Raw genomic sequence first — 15,173 nt, 5'->3', positions numbered from 1 at the left:
GGCCTTGGTCCGTCAGAGCCTGGAGAGTCAGCACCCAGCACTGGGTCTCGGCGGGCGCTCCCTCCTTTGTGTTCCACAACAGCTTTGGGTCTTAGCACCGAGAGAGAAGACAGGCCAACCCGAAAGTCTGCTTGTTCTATATTATATTGGACATTTACGGAATCAGTTTTTTTTTTATTTAATATTAAAACCAAACCCCACCTGATCCCTTTTGTCGGGGAGTTCCCGGGGAATCTTCCTGGCCCAACTGCCAACAGGCCAAGCCTCAGCAGTGCGGGATATCCCCTTCCTGTTGGTCTCGCCCCAAGCTGCTCAGTACTAAGGGCCACATCCTGTCCACAGCTATCGAAGCCATGAAGAACGCCCACCGCGAGGAGATGGAGCGGGAGCTGGAGAAGAGCCAGCGGTCCCAGATCAGCAGCGTCAACGCAGACGTTGAGGCCCTGCGGCGACAGTACCTGTGAGTTGGGCCAGCTGGCTGGGCGGGCTGTGCCTTCCGCCTGTCTCTGTACAAGCCTCTGAGACGTGGGTCCCGGCAGCGCGGGTGGAGGCCCAAGGCACTGAGCCCACTCGGAGCCTCCTGTTCAAGGCGCCCCACGCCACCCTGGCTGGCCCAGCACTGCTCTCACGGCCCAAGTGGTCCCATTACTGAGCTGAACAGAAGCCAATCAGTAAAACAGAGAGAGTAAGATGCAGCAGAAGAGGTCTTACACAGTCATATCTTAAGGACCCACCTGGGAGAGCCCTGGATCCCTTCTCTCCGTCAGCTGCCGCTGCTTCAAAAGCTGGGGGGTGGGAGTGCAGATGCGGCCACAACCCCCACGTCTTCAAACAGCACTCACTGCAGTGCTGTCTGCCGAGGCAGCAGGGGGAGGCGTGTCCACCCCACAGCTGCTGTTGAGCTCTGCCGTCAGGGGAACCAGCACCCCTGGGAGCTTTCCCCTCGGCCACCGCAGGCCATGCAGAGCCGCCTTCAGGGGGGCCGCATTCACGGCAGAGGTGGGTGGGCGGCGGCAGCAGCTCACCTCAGCTGGAGGGGGTCTGTAGCCTCTTGGCCTTGGTTTTCCACATCTGCGTAGAGCTGGTGTAGGCTGTCAGCCAGGGCCAGAAATGGCCCAGTTCTGACCTCTGCACCTCTGAAAGAGCGCGTTTTGGGTGTGAGGGTGAGGCTCTCCCAACCCCGAACCCCAGGAGAGTTCAGACTACTGCGGGATGGACGGAGCCACTAGGCTGGGCACACACCTGCAGCTGTGACGGGGCACGGGGCTCTCGTGGCTGCCTGGCCTGGTGGTGTCCCATTGTCCCTTGAGTTCGTGAAGGGGATACTGGGCCCAGGGCGTGGCCAGAGGAGTGAGCGGTGCCCTCTCCCCAGGGAGGAGCTGCAGTCCGTGCAGCGTGAGCTGGAGGTCCTCTCAGAGCAGTACTCGCAGAAGTGCCTGGAGAACGCCCACCTGGCCCAGGCTCTGGAGGCCGAGCGACAGGCCCTACGGCAGTGCCAGCGTGAGAACCAGGAGCTCAATGCCCACAACCAGGTGAGCCTCACGGGGCCCTGCTCTGCAGGCACCACCCGATGTCCGGCTTCACCAGGGTGTGGGCAGAAGTCACCGCTGCTGCTGGCTGCTAGCCTAGGGCTCTGTTTCTCGTCACTGTGTGGTTGGGGCCCAGGGCTTCATCCCCAAGGCTGGGACTGTGTTTAAACACCTCCCAGTCAAGACCATACAGTGCTCACATGGGATTTTGTCAGATTATTCTCTTAAAACATGCCTGCTGCTTAGAAAACTGGGGCACACTTAAAATATTTGCTGATGGAACAGCTCCAGGTAGGTCTAGTCTGAAGACAGCTGCTCTGTGTGCACTGGACCACTCATCCTCCCAAGGCACCGAGCAGACAGGCCTGTCAGCCTGGCCCCCGGCTCGAGACCCTGGGGCCCGCAGCTGTTCGCCTGGTCACTGCAGTCGCCCAAGGTGACCACCTGTCAGCTGGAGAGAAGGAACACGAAGTGAGGGCTGAGGGCAGCGAAAGGCCCCAATCCTGCAGAGACGGGGACACGGAGCTGCTCAGCGCCGGCTGCGGTGACGGGGCTGGGAGCGCAGCTCCTGCCGGGGCTGTGGAAACCTCTGGCCCGTGCACACGGCTTCCGCACAGGTGTCACAGCTCACGCGCTCGCTCCGACGCCCGGCTGCGCCGTGACCGCAGCCCTAGGCCGCTCTCAGAGCAGCCTGTGGTTGTGTCGCTGTCTCCAGGAGCTGAACAACCGCCTGGCTGCAGAAATCTCACGGCTACGGACACTGCTGACTGGGGACGCCGGTGGCGAGGCCGCTGGTTCGCCCCTCACACAGGGCAAGGACGCCTACGAGTTAGAGGTATGGCTCGGAGCCAGGCCCTTCACCAGCTTGCGGCACACGAGTCTCACGTGGGACCAGGGGTGGCCCCAGCTTACGGGAAAACCCAAGTCACGCCAGGACACAGAGAACAGTTAGCCAGACAGCATGGGACCTCTCGAGGCCCCAGGGACCTTTACATTTAACCCACCCTCACTCCCTTGCCCCTCTCCCTGGTTTCCACCACATCACAAGTGCTGACCTCCAAAACGGAACACTGAGCAGCTGCGTGACACTGCAGCTCCCTCATTTCTCTCTCTAGGTCTTGTTAAGGGTCAAGGAATCAGAAATTCAGTACCTGAAACAGGAGATCAGCTCCCTCAAGGACGAGTTACAGACAGCTTTACGGGTAATGCACGTCCCATGAGGGCCTGGAGGGTGGGGCCACGTGGGTCGAGATCACACACACAGGCTCAAGTGCGTTCACTGTCAGGAGTGTTCTGGATGCTGGCCCTCGGGCGGGGCAGCGGACATGAGGGAGGGCAGTCCTGCCCCCGCCTGGCGGGGCCCAGGGCCCCAGCACACGGCCATTTCCTGCGGGTGCTCCTGGAGGCGGACTCACTTGGGGTGGCCAAGACCGGGGTTTCCAGCCTGAAGCACAGAGGTGCTCTCAGGGTCAAGGCAGCACCAGCCTGCCCAGAGCCGGGGCCCTGCCATGCCTGTTGTACTTTGTGTCTGGTTTCTGCCTCCGCAAGGTGTGGTCAACCTGCTTCCTCTGCTTCTGGAGGCATCCCTAGTCCAGCCTGTCTGTAACCACTCTCTGCTGTCCTTTTGTCCCCAAGGATAAGAAGTACGCCAGTGACAAGTACAAAGACATCTACACAGAGCTCAGCATCGTGAGGGCGAAGGCCGACTGCGACGTCAGCAGGTTGAAGGAGCAGCTGAAAGCCGCCACGGAAGCACTGGGTGAGAAGTCCCCGGAGAACCCACCTGTGTCCGGATATGGTGAGTCCTGCAGCTCTGGATTCTCTCTCTCGAAATTGGGTGGTCGGGCTGCTGGCCCTTGATCCAGCAGAGGAGCCCTCTCTGTGTCAGACTCTCTCCCTGGCTGCATGGGCAGGGCGTGGCGGGTGCCAGCTCACAAGGGACAGTCACTCTTCAGTACACATGTTCACGACAGCAGGCCATGTTTCTCGTTTTCCTGACGGACTCCCAAAGCAGGCAGGCCACAGGCAGCAAAGTTCAGCTCAGGTGTAACACCAGCTGCTTCAGAGGAGTCTGGGGGCCAGAGGACTTGGGTTACCCAGAAGCGCACGCATCCTGTGACCTGGCACTTCACACAGGAGCACAGAGCTGGCTCAGCTTCCACAGTCGCGGGGCTGGCCCACTAGTCACCACGCAGCTCTTCACAGGAGACGGGGAGCGAGCCTTCAGTACAGAAAGCTAGAGCCCGGGATCTTGGGAGGGCAGGCAGCAGGGGCCCAGCAGCAGCGGGGCCGCAGCCAGCCTGGGGCCGCAGTCATCCTCCACGCCTCCCTGTGCCTTGTTCTGAGGATCTTATGACTTACGGTTATGGGCTTGGCGTTCCCCTGGTTTGTGATGGAGATGTCACGTGGGTGACAATGCTAAGCTGGGAAGCCCTCAGACTTGTGTGTTCTGGGGGTTTTACAAAACTAGCACCGTGTGCCCTCTTCATCTTCTCAGACATCATGAAGTCCAAGAGCAACCCCGATTTCCTGAAGACAGACAGGTCATGTGTCGGCCGGCAGCTCAGAGGCCTCAGGTCCAAGGTGAGTCTGGGGGTCTTCCCTGGGTGTGCAGAGCCCACCAGGGGCTGCACGGAGGGTCCCCAGGGTGCCTCAAGTCATGCACATCCCACTGGGTCGGTGCTGGGGCTTCAGGCCAAGTGCCCCTTGCACAGCAGCAGGACTGTTTCCTCGGTGACGGCAGGGCTCCCGGGGGCCGTCCTGCCATCTGGACCGCGCCTCGCACGTCTGCAGTTCACACTGACGCCGTCCGCTCAATTTCCTCCACATGGGCCCCTGCCCCCTGCACACCCCTCGGGAAGGTGGGCGGAGGGTGGGGTGCCCAGCTTGTTGCACTTAGGATTTACTGTGTGTGTGTCTTGTTTTTGCTCTTCCCCTGACAGTCCGTAATTGAGCAGGTCTCATGGGATAACTGAAACGACCCGCTTCCCGGCCCCCCTGTCGTGTAGGTAAACCTCCTCTCACGCCACTCGCCTGCTGCCCGCGAGGAGCGCTGCCTGCATGCACTGCTCACTCCTCCACAGGAGCTCGTTTTCCCGTCATTCTTGTTCCTCCTGCTCAGCAGCACAGACAGGATCCATGTGAAGTTTCTTAACTTCTTCCGGGAAGTTAACTGTAACCTCTTAACAGAGGGGTGCTCCCCCAGCCTGGTGGGCTGCCCAGAGCCACATCCTGGGGGGCACAGGCATTGTCAGCCCTTCATCCCGCGTGTTGAATGGTGTGTGCTTACGTTCTCTTGGGACACCTCTTCCCTCTGTCAGGAGGCAAACTTGACAAGAACTTCCCATCGCTGAAGTAGTTCCCACTCCCCACCCCCAGGATTGACAGGCCAAGGGGGCTGATGCCTCATGCCTGTAGCTTGGCAGATGCTCAGCAGAGCACGGGGACCACAGGCACTAGGGGCTGAGCGTTTTCCAGCCCGGAGGACCCAGGTACCTCAGAGGACAGGAGGCACGGGCTGAGCACTGGCTGCCTGACTCCAACACTGTGCCTGTTCACTCCTGGCTCCCACAGGGCTGGGTGTCCAGGGCCCGAGTCACTCCTGAGTGGGTTCACCAGCTCGGCTGAGCTGAGCTTGTTGATGCCCCGGTGAGGAAGCTGAGGGCAGCGGGGATGCTGATGGGGCCTCAGGGCCAGACAGCAGGTGCCAGCTTGCCAGGCTGCAGGGGCCGCCTCGGGAGGAGCTGAGCCCAGCGGTCTGTCCTCAGCCCACTCTGTTCCTTATAGTCCTGAGCCGCTTCCCACCAGATGTGGTTCATGGTCAGAATCTTAGTTGGGGCTTTTTTTTTAAAATGTGGAAGCAGTTCTGTTCAGCAAACCCAGGCTGCTTCTTTGGTTTCTGGTTTTCTTATTGACGAGTCTTACTTCCTTGTCTGAGGCTGGCCTGTCTTTGCTACAGGTTCACCGTGGGTGCTGTGGGCCTTCTGCCGGTGCCTGTAAACAACAGGCCCCTCAGGGAAGCCTTGATCCAGTGAGCCCGCCTCCTCAGGTGGACTACATGCCAGGGGAAATAAAGTACTTTGCAGGACTTGCCCAGCAATCCAGTGGTTAGGACTTGGCACTCTCAGTGCCAGGACTCAGGTTCAGTCCCTGGTCGGGAACTAAGATCCTAAAAGTAGTACAGCAAGAAAAGGAGTTTGGGCTCTGGACAAAGGGCCAGATCTCTGTTCACAAGGCCTCTGCAGAGGTGTGCTGGGAAGGCCTTGCTCGCTGGTGAAGGCAACGGCAGGAAGCGAGGGCAGGTCTGTCTGGGGCTCTCGGCAAGGCTGGACCAAGTGAGTTGGGGGAAGCTCAGGGACAGGGTTCCCTAGAGTCACGTTGGAGTAGGTTTGGCTTGGCAAGTTTTCGACATAAGAACAGGGTTCTTGCTGGCCCAGGGACAAGCTGGGCCCTTGCTGTCTTCCTCAGGGACACCACTGGCCATGGCACTGGGCCTATGACGTGCTGTCAACAGCCAGCCAGCCAGCCACACAGGTCCCGTGTGGCCCTCTGTCCTGATGTGTTTGTAACACCCCCACCCCCGGCGGGGAGACAGGAATTAAGTCACCCAGAAGCTAACCGTGTCCCTGGGGCTTTCTGAACCAGGGTCTGCTCTGTGGATGTCTGCCTTTCCTGTGGGCGCTCTCTGTACCTGCCTCCCTCAGGGACGGGAGGGCTTGGCCCCGCTGGGTCAGCAGCTCCTCGTCTTAAGAACAGCCGGGCTTCTCTGGGACTGAAAGCAGACGGGACATGTCCAGGCTCCTTGGGGGGAGCCCCGTCTGGGCGGCTGCACGTGGAGTCACAGAGGTGCTGGGTGGGCAGCAACTGGCCCCTCCCAGCCTGTGACAGGGCTCGGAGGCCTCTGTCCTCGGGTCTGGGTAGTTGGCGGTCTGCTGCCACTTAGGGAAAAGGAAGGTCCCAGCTAAAACTGTGTGGGTGGCAGGTGCCAGGGCCAGCCCCTGGGTGAAACTGGGTGCTGTGGCACTGACCTGAAGCAGGCATGCTTGGGAGCAGAGTCTCGAGAGCACGTGAGGCCCTCGTGCACATTAAAGCGCGTGTCAGTGAGACGTGGGCTTATCCCCTTCCTGACTCGGTGGCGGCAGAATTAAAAAACAGGCGAGCAGCACTGTCCTGGGTGTAGCTGGGGCCCCAGGGAAAGCGGACCCAGACCTGCCTCATGCTCAGGGAAGCCTGCACATGCCACGAGGGTCTGCACGTCCTTCACCTTTACCAAGGTGCACACGCACATGGGCAGGCTTCCGTCCTGAAAGGCTCAGGAATGGCCTCCATGTCCCCAAGCCCCAAGAGAAACCAGCAGGGCCCGTGAGGCCCGGGAGCGGGGAGGCTGTCCATCCTGGAGCATGCTCGGGGCCTCCCGGGGCCAGACATGGGCACAGAAGGTGCCTCCTTGTTCTCCGCAGGGTCTTCTCTGCAGCGCCACTGGTCTCATCCTTGCTTGTTGACAGAGCCCTAAGCTCAGCATCAGTCTTGTTTCTGACTTTTTCTTTCTCGTCCAGTAACACCACTTCCTCGGGGGCCGTGACCCTCCTCGCACACCCACTAACCCCCTGGGGCCCCGCGCCGTGCCTCACCACCGGCCGCCTGCGCCATGCAGGGCTGAGGCCAACAGCCTGTCTGTTTCTCCACCAGAGTCTGAAGGAAGGCCTGACGGTGCAAGATCGCCTGAAGCTCTTTGAGTCCCGGGACCTGGAGCGCGACTAGTTGCCCCCGTGCAGCTTGGACACACCTCCTGGCCACAGCCCCCGTGCCACTCCTGTCCACCTCTTTTTTATTGTCGTCCTTGTTCTTGGTGTCGTCTGCGTTGACTGTGGTTGGATGCATGAGAGACTGGCCTGTGGGTGGCTCGCTCCACTCCCTGTGGTCTTCATCCAAGCTTTCCCTGGTTTCTGCAACCTGCCCCGCCTTGCCCTGGCTCTCTGTCAGTATTACGGCCCAGCAGCCTGGGATAAGCTAGCTTTGTCTCACCCCACGTGCAGGTGGGGCAGGAGGGGCCACAAGGCTGTGCTGTGGGTCCCGTGCTGACAGCTCGTAGCCCAGGGAGGCCCTGGAAGCCCAGGGTGGGGCTGAGCCTGCACCTGCCCCGTGGGCTTGGGGCGAGGGCAGCAGCTCTTACACATCCACTGACACCGCTTAGAGCCGCACCCCAGACCGCCATGGTAAACCCTTCACAGCCTGGGAAATGCTGAAAGCAGCCACTCCTATTTTTGTCTGTTTTTTATTAAATCTTGCACAAAACCCGGCCCCTCTCATTCCTTCCTATGCTCATTCTCTCTTGGTCACCAGGAACCCTACTTTTTTCACATGAGGTGGACACTGCCCTGCAGCCTGGGTTCCAGACTGGACTCACAGTGACAGCATGTTTCCTCAGTGTCACTGCAGGAGGAAGCTCGCTCACCCCTCAACCTTTCTGGAAAGAAGCCCCCTCTTGCTTTGGGGAAGGTTGACCGGAGACCCTGTTATGTCAAGAAGGCAGAGAGGATGTTGGAGCTAGATGGAAACCAGCCGTTGGCACGTGTGCTCACTTGAGCTGAGGCCCAGGGCACCGGGGCACCCATGCTGGGCTGCACCCGCGCTTCTGTGTTCTCAGTGGCTGCCACCAGGCATCGTCCAGCACTCCATAGGAACTAATCCTGTGTGGACGGGAGCAGGGACACAGCCCCAGGGGGAGCCTGCGCGGCATCTGGTCGGCACTTGGGTGAGGGCCACAGTCTTGGGGTACGCAGGTACTTTGGGGGTGAAAACGTACACATCGTTGTGCAGTTTCTAGATGAACCATGAGGCCACGTGGGGTGTCCCTGAAGGCAGGGCAGAGGCCCGGGGGTGTAGAGCACGCAGCCCTGCCCACCTTCTTGCTGCGACAGCTCAGAGCACCCGGCTGCAGGGCCTTCCCTGTTCCTGATCCTGTGCTGGCCACTGTATCGCTGCTGTTGGTCCATGCTTGCAAAAGTTCCTTAACCCTGCTCATCAGACACCCCCTACACCAGCACGTCTCAGAGCCGCCTGTGTGGGTGACAGCGCCGAGGGTCTGGCGGGGGCGGGGGCGGGGGCGGGGCCCGGGCCCTCTGGGCACTGAGACTGTGCCACCGCTGCCTCCTTCCAGGGTGCAGGGTCTGCACGGAGCTGCTCTGTCTGCCTGTGGGCCACATGCTGCCACTCATCCGGGCAAAGGAGCTTCTAGCCCCGTGTCTCCATCAGTCAACCTGGGGTCTGACCTAGCACTCCACAGGGGCCCCCGCACCCAAGGTGGCAGGGCTTGCCTTTCTGGAGGCGGCCAGGAGCCACACTGCAGAAGCTTGGGCCACAGGGGCTCCCCAAACACCCACCCTCTGCCCCGGGCAGTGCTGGCCATCAACTTAAGGTGAGGGCTGTGCATGGCTGAAGGAAGCAGGCTGGACACGGGTCCCTGCTCTGCAGTGTCCTTGGCACACCCCCTACAGGCACCCCAGCTCTTTGACGGGGGTCAGCAGACCTCAGCTCGACGGGGGCCCGCCACGACTGCAGAGGAGGAAAGAGCACAAGTGCGGGGCAGCCTTGGAGGTGGTCTCTGTGCTGGCAGAGAAAGGGTGCCTGGGGGGCTGTGGACAGGGAGGCACGGGTGACCCCAAGCCCAGGGAGCTCCAGCCCTGACCCCACAGGGAGAGCGTCCCCATGTCCCCAAGGATAGGAGGAGACCACTGCGTCTACTCTTCCTATAAACATTCACTCCTTCCCTGGGGATCTGCAGGCACCTGCATCTGAGCCGCCACACCTGCCTAGGGGACAGCCGGACAGTGTGGTGTCACCTGACCGCTGTGTGCCTGCACACCTTCAGCACAAGTGCCAGGTTCGTGCCTCCTCCGGTCGTGCATTCCGCCAGCCACCGGCAGGGCTGAAAGCCAGCGTTCTGGTGACCATGCTGGCTGCAGTGCGACACTCGGGCTTGTGCCATTGGGCGTCAGAACCAGTGTGGCTTTGTGGGGGGAAGCGATGGCCATGCTGGGGAGACCGGTGGAGGCCGAGCTGAGGCTCAGCAGGTGGGAGGAAGAGAACGCAGGAAGGCCCAGCCCCCGGCCAGAGACGTGGAGCCTGTCACTCGCAGCATCCAGACCCACGAAGAGCGGGAGCAGCAGTTTGTATGAACGCGCACTTGTGATCCTCAGGGTCTGCCTGAGCGAGCCGAGGCCGACACCCACAGGGCCACTGTCCTGCGAAGGGACCGCCGCCACCTCGCTGCGCCCGCCCAGCGGCCCCGAGCGCAGGGCGCCTGGGACACTCCTGCAGCGGGCCTGCCGTCCTCTGGCGGCGCGGGGCTGCCCTTCTGTCTTCACACGTCCACACTGTCGCCAGGCTCTACCCTCCACAGCCCGAGGGGAGGCCTTGAAACCACGCGTTTCGGTACCCTGATAGAAGACGGGACGGAAACCCAGGAGGGAAGCGAACTCTCAGTCTCTCGAGAGCAGCAAGTTCCTCTGTAAAGGGAAGGCCTGCCCTTCCCTGAGCACACGGTGGCCCGGACACACAGTGCCCGCCCCTCCAGGCCCCTCAGGCGGCTCCCTGCTCCTCTGTGTGCAGAAGTGGGACGTGCAGAGCAAGCGGTGTCCACAGGGCTCGGGGTCACTGCAATGGATTTCTGTGTGGGTGGGTTTTTTCCTTATACAAGCACCGCTTTTTAAGACAAGAAGAAACAGCTTGGGTACGACACAGTTCCAACCAACATGACAAGGAAACATTTTTACTGACTGACCTACCTTTTATAAAGCCTGAGTCATTTAATAGGTGGTTCTGTTTCTTCCTGAAAGGTCTCAGTAATACCTGTTCCTCGTTCTTGGGAAAGTCACTCAAAGTCTTGAGGGAAAACCAAGACTGCACCCAAGAGGGTGCAGGAGCGCCTCTCTGCCCAGGCTGTGCACGGCAGGCCGCGCCGGCAGCCGCTGCCTCAGGGTCTGTCGGCACTGCGGCTGCGTGGAGGCCACGCGCTCTGGGCCTCGCGTGGCGGCTTCACACTGCCGCCCCTCCACCACACGGACCCGCGGGCCCGGGGCTGAGCCTCCTGCCATGCTGCCTGTCCGCCAGATGTCCCTGCCGCCCACCCTTACCTCTCCACAGCGAGCCGCAACACACGTCTGCGTTTTATTTCATAGGAAGTTGGGAACAGAGTACAAAGAACACAAAACTCATTCTTGTTTGTTTGTATCACAGCCAATTGATTTTAGGATTTAACCTTAGTAACAACGTTATCTACTGACTGTTAGGATTCAAAACCAGTTAAGTGATAAGAGTTTTCCTAAGTAGTATTTATAAAATATAAGGTTCCTCAAAGATTTTCCTCACAGACACAGTTCCATCAGGGTGACTGTCTCAACCCAGACTCTAGACAACACATGCTGTGCCTGACTGCTGGGCCCAGGCAGTCCCCAGACAGAATGGGGACACGGAGACAGTGGCTGCCGCTGCGACACGTCTGTGGATGATCCCTGGCGGCAACCATGCCTACCCCCACCGGCTGTTCATTCAGGGGGCACGTGCTCAGAGAACGAGCCTGCATCGCTCTGTGCTGATGCTAAAAGAGAATGCTCATCAGACAGGGCTGCACTCAGACCCCGAGAGCCCGCCCTTGGAAGGCCCAACCCTCGTGGGGGCAGCAGGGGCCCCAGGAAAAGAAGAGCCCGGTCAGCTTGCTGCTCTCTGACAATTCAAAACTTTTACCATTTAGTTTGAGGCTCCTTTTTAAAAACAAAATTTCTGATCAGGTGTTCGCTAAAACTGAAGTGTTACTTTGTCAAAATATTTATTCCTTTGTGTGACATGCTAGATTCCCATGGATGTAGCTGATCATTTCTACTGTAAATATTACCTAACTTTACATAAACGATGTCATAATAAACTATTTTTGCATCACCCTTTGTATGCTGTGAACAGAGGTTTTGTTTAACGGAAGGACACAAAGCAAAACAAGCATTTAGGCCAAAAGTCAGAATCTGGGTCAGGAACCTAGAGGTTTATAATGGAGTTTTGGTTTAACTTTTACAAAACCCATTTTTTTAAGTTTTGGGTGAGTTGTCAACATTTTAAAATCAGATTTCACATGTTCACACACAGTGAATAGTTAAAAATATTTTACACCCATAATCTAATTAAGACACACTGGCTCAGTTATAGGAACTTTCAAGGGGCCAAAAGGATGGAAAGAAATACCAACCAGAAGAAGGAACTAACTGCCCCACCCCTGCCCCCTTCTAGCAGCTTTATTTGCAGCAGCTTTCCTTTCCGTTTAAAAAAACACGCACCCTACATTATGAGCTAGGAGGCACGCACACCCAGCCACAACCTGCGTCACAAAAGAATGTGCCCTTCCTGGGACATACTCTCAAGTCTCTATCCCACTGCATTTTTAAAGTTCTGGCTGTGACCTGCTATATAAATTTAAAATAAGAAACTGCCTCCCCCACCCTGACTCCCAGCAATACTAGCGCTGTTGGAATAAAATGTGTGAAAATGTGGGGATCCAAACTTTCACTCAGCTAAACACTAACTAAAGTTTGAATATTAGAAATCAACTGTGGTATCTGTAAAAGGTAACCAAAGTAAACTTAAGATGCAAACATTTCCAGCACTGGTTCAACTGTTGACAAGATGTTTCAATAGTCTTTTTACCCATTTAAAAAATTATTCTGGTCAAACAAATGTACACATGGCTTTGGGACACTGATGTAATACAGCGATGTTCAGCTTTAACACACATTGTATTTTAAAGCAATATAAGTACAATTTTAAAAATCAGTTGGCAGTTGGGAAAGTGATAAAGACACTCAACAAATGAGGCACAGAAGAGCGCACCCTCAACATTTCAGGACAGCTAGGAAAAACCCAGTTGCCATCACACTCGACGGGAAGACCGAAAGCTCCCCTGTGCCCAGGAGCAAGACAAGGATGTGTGTTCTTGCCATCTCTGCCCACTGCGCTGGAGACCAGCCAGAGCTCAGGAGGAGGAGAGGTGGCCGTGCCGAAGGAGAGGAGTCTACCTCCACCTGCAGAGGGCAGGACCCACGTACAGGAAATCGAAGGAATCCACCAAAAAATCATTAAAAATGAGCTCAGCAAGCGTGCAGGATCCAAAGCTCATATACAAAAACCAACTGACTGCTCTACACTACTAAAAATCTGAAATGGATACATTTTTTCAAGTGTAAGACTTGTATACTGAAAACTATGAAACATTATTGAAAAAAATTTTAAAGACTTAAATAAATGGAAAGGTGTCCCTTGTTCATGAGTTGGAAGATGCAATATTGTTAGAAGAGCAGTACTCTCCAGTTTCACCTACAATTCAAGGCAACTCCTACAAATCGCAGCTGCCTTCATCAAGTTGATCAGCTGGCCCAAGGTTCCTGAGGAAATGCACAACGGCCCAGAGCGATGCTGGGGAAGACGAATGAAGCGGAGGATTCTCTCTACTGGGTCCCAGGACAACTGCAAGGCTTCCGGGATCAAGACGGTTGGTACCGGCATGAGGACTGACATACAGATAATGGGACAGAACCAAGGGTCCAGAAATAAGCCCCTACATTAACAGCAGATGGATTTCAACAAAGATGACAAGACCATTCAGTGGGGGGGAAACAGCCTCTTCAGCAAACAGTGCTGGGACATGCAGCTACCCACAGGCAAAAGAATGAAGTCAAACCCCCTAATTCAGGGTTCCCCAGTCCCTGGCTGCACAGCAGGAGGTGAGCGGCAGGAGAGCAAGCGAAGCTCCCCCTACTGCACCCCATGGCTCGAACCACCGCCTGGACCACACCTCACCGTGCCACGGAGAAACTGTCCTCCACGAAACCAGTCCTGGGTTCAAAAATGGTTGGGGACCGCTGCCCTATATTCCAGCACATACAAAAATTAACCCCAGTGCTTCACAGACCTGAATATAAGGCTTTCAGAGAAAAGAGCAAACCATTCGTGATCCCTGGCTGGGCAGTGATTTCTTAGTCAAGACACCAAAGCACAAACAGGAAAAGTAAAAATAGATAAACTGAACCATACCAAAATAAATAACACACACTGTGAACAATACCACCAAGAATGTGAACAGACTGCCCACAGGTGGGAGGGGACACCTGCAAGTCACACTTCTGGTAAGGGGCCAGCATACAGAATATGCAAAGACTCTCACAATGCCAACAATAAACAGGCAACACAACTTTTTTTTAATGGGTCAAGGATTTGAATAGACATTTCTCCAAAGACTATATAAAAGGTGAAAAAATTACATGAACAGAACTCAACGTTACCAGTCCTTCAGGAAATACAAGGTAAAACCCCAAGAAGGCAGCACGTCACGCCCAACAGGCTGGTGACGGTAAAGTCAGATGGTTGCTGGGAAATGGCAGCCTCATGCACAAGAAAGAAACCGGGACATTTCCTCACACCTCACACAACAATCAACTCAAAATGGAATAAGGGCCTATTGGAGATGGTGTGGAAAAAAGAGAACCTTCCTACATTGTCGGTGGGAACGTAAATTGGTGCAGCCGCCACTGAGGACAGCATGACAGATGTCATAGAGTCCTGCAGTCACACTCCTGGGCATGCATCTGCAAAGACAAAAACGCTAATTCAGAAAGGTAACACACCCCAGTGTGCACAGCAGCGCGACTTAAGCTGCCAAGATATGGACGCAACCTAAATGCCCATCAACAGATGAATGGATAAAGAGGCGGCAATACATGTAAACAACAGAATATCATTCAGCCATAAAAACAATGAAATAATGCCATTTGCAGCAACATGGAAGGACCTAGAGTTTATCATGGGAAGTGAGATAAGTCAGAGAAAGACAAATACATTACTTTTATGTAGACTCTAAAAAAAAATACAAATGAACTCATTTACAAAACAAAAACAGACTCAGAGACATAGAAAACAAACTTGGTTACCAAAGGGGGTATAAATTAGGAATTTGGGATTAACAAACACTGCTGTATGTAAAATAGATTTTTTTTAAATGACTTATAGTACGGGTAACTACATCCAGTATCTTTTAATAACCTCTTACGGAAAAGAATCTGAAAAGGTTAGCAACATATATGTATGGATATACACATATATATACACACACAACTGAATTACTTTGATGTACACTTGAAACTAACACAACACTGTAAATCAACTATCAGTTCAGTTCAGTCGCTCAGTCGTGTCCGACTCTGCGACCCCATGAATCGCAGCACGCCAGGCCTCCCTGTCCGTCACTAACTCCCAGAGTTCACCCAGACTCACGTCCATCCAGTCAGTGATGCCATCCAGCCATCTCATCCTCTGTCGTCCCCTTCTCCTCCTGCCCCCAATCCCTCCCAGCATCAGGGTCTTTTCCAATGAGTCAACTCTTTGCATGAGGTGGCCAAAGTACTGGAGTTTCAGCTTTAGCATCATTCCTTCCAAAGAAATCCCAGGGCTGATCTCCTTCACTTTCATTTTAAAATAATGGATTAAAGACCTAAATGTAAGACCAGAAACCATTAAACTAAACGAAAATATAGATAGAATATTCTTTAACCTAAATTGCAGCAATATTTTTTTATGTCTCTAAAGCAAAGGAAATAAAAGCAAACA

The 15,173-nt window shown here is 55.7% G+C and overlaps 1 protein-coding gene across 11 annotated transcripts in view; it reads left to right on the top strand.

Moving 5' to 3' along the window:
* Window positions 1-11,470, top strand: part of MPRIP (myosin phosphatase Rho interacting protein) — a 92,896-nt gene extending 81,426 nt beyond the window's left edge. For 6 of the 11 annotated variants that reach the window (XM_027516841.1, XM_027516840.1, XM_027516836.1 and 3 more), the window contains 7 exons: window positions 343-460; window positions 1,373-1,532; window positions 2,245-2,364; window positions 2,645-2,731; window positions 3,165-3,327; window positions 4,027-4,112; window positions 7,218-11,470. In XM_027516841.1, coding sequence (XP_027372642.1) covers window positions 343-460; window positions 1,373-1,532; window positions 2,245-2,364; window positions 2,645-2,731; window positions 3,165-3,327; window positions 4,027-4,112; window positions 7,218-7,289 — 806 coding nt within the window. In that variant the 3' untranslated portion in view covers window positions 7,290-11,470. Of the gene's footprint in view, window positions 1-342; window positions 461-1,372; window positions 1,533-2,244; window positions 2,365-2,644; window positions 2,732-3,164; window positions 3,328-4,026; window positions 4,113-4,471; window positions 4,538-7,217 lie in introns of all 11 variants that reach the window. The other 5 variants (XM_027516843.1, XM_027516838.1, XM_027516842.1 and 2 more) reach the window with 3 other exon arrangements.
* The last annotated feature ends 3,703 nt before the right edge of the window (window positions 11,471-15,173 follow it).

This window comes from Bos indicus x Bos taurus, chromosome 19, assembly GCF_003369695.1.
Source record: "Bos indicus x Bos taurus breed Angus x Brahman F1 hybrid chromosome 19, Bos_hybrid_MaternalHap_v2.0, whole genome shotgun sequence".
Taxonomy (NCBI): Eukaryota; Metazoa; Chordata; class Mammalia; order Artiodactyla; family Bovidae; genus Bos; species Bos indicus x Bos taurus.
This window is presented reverse-complemented; position numbering and strand designations above follow the sequence as displayed.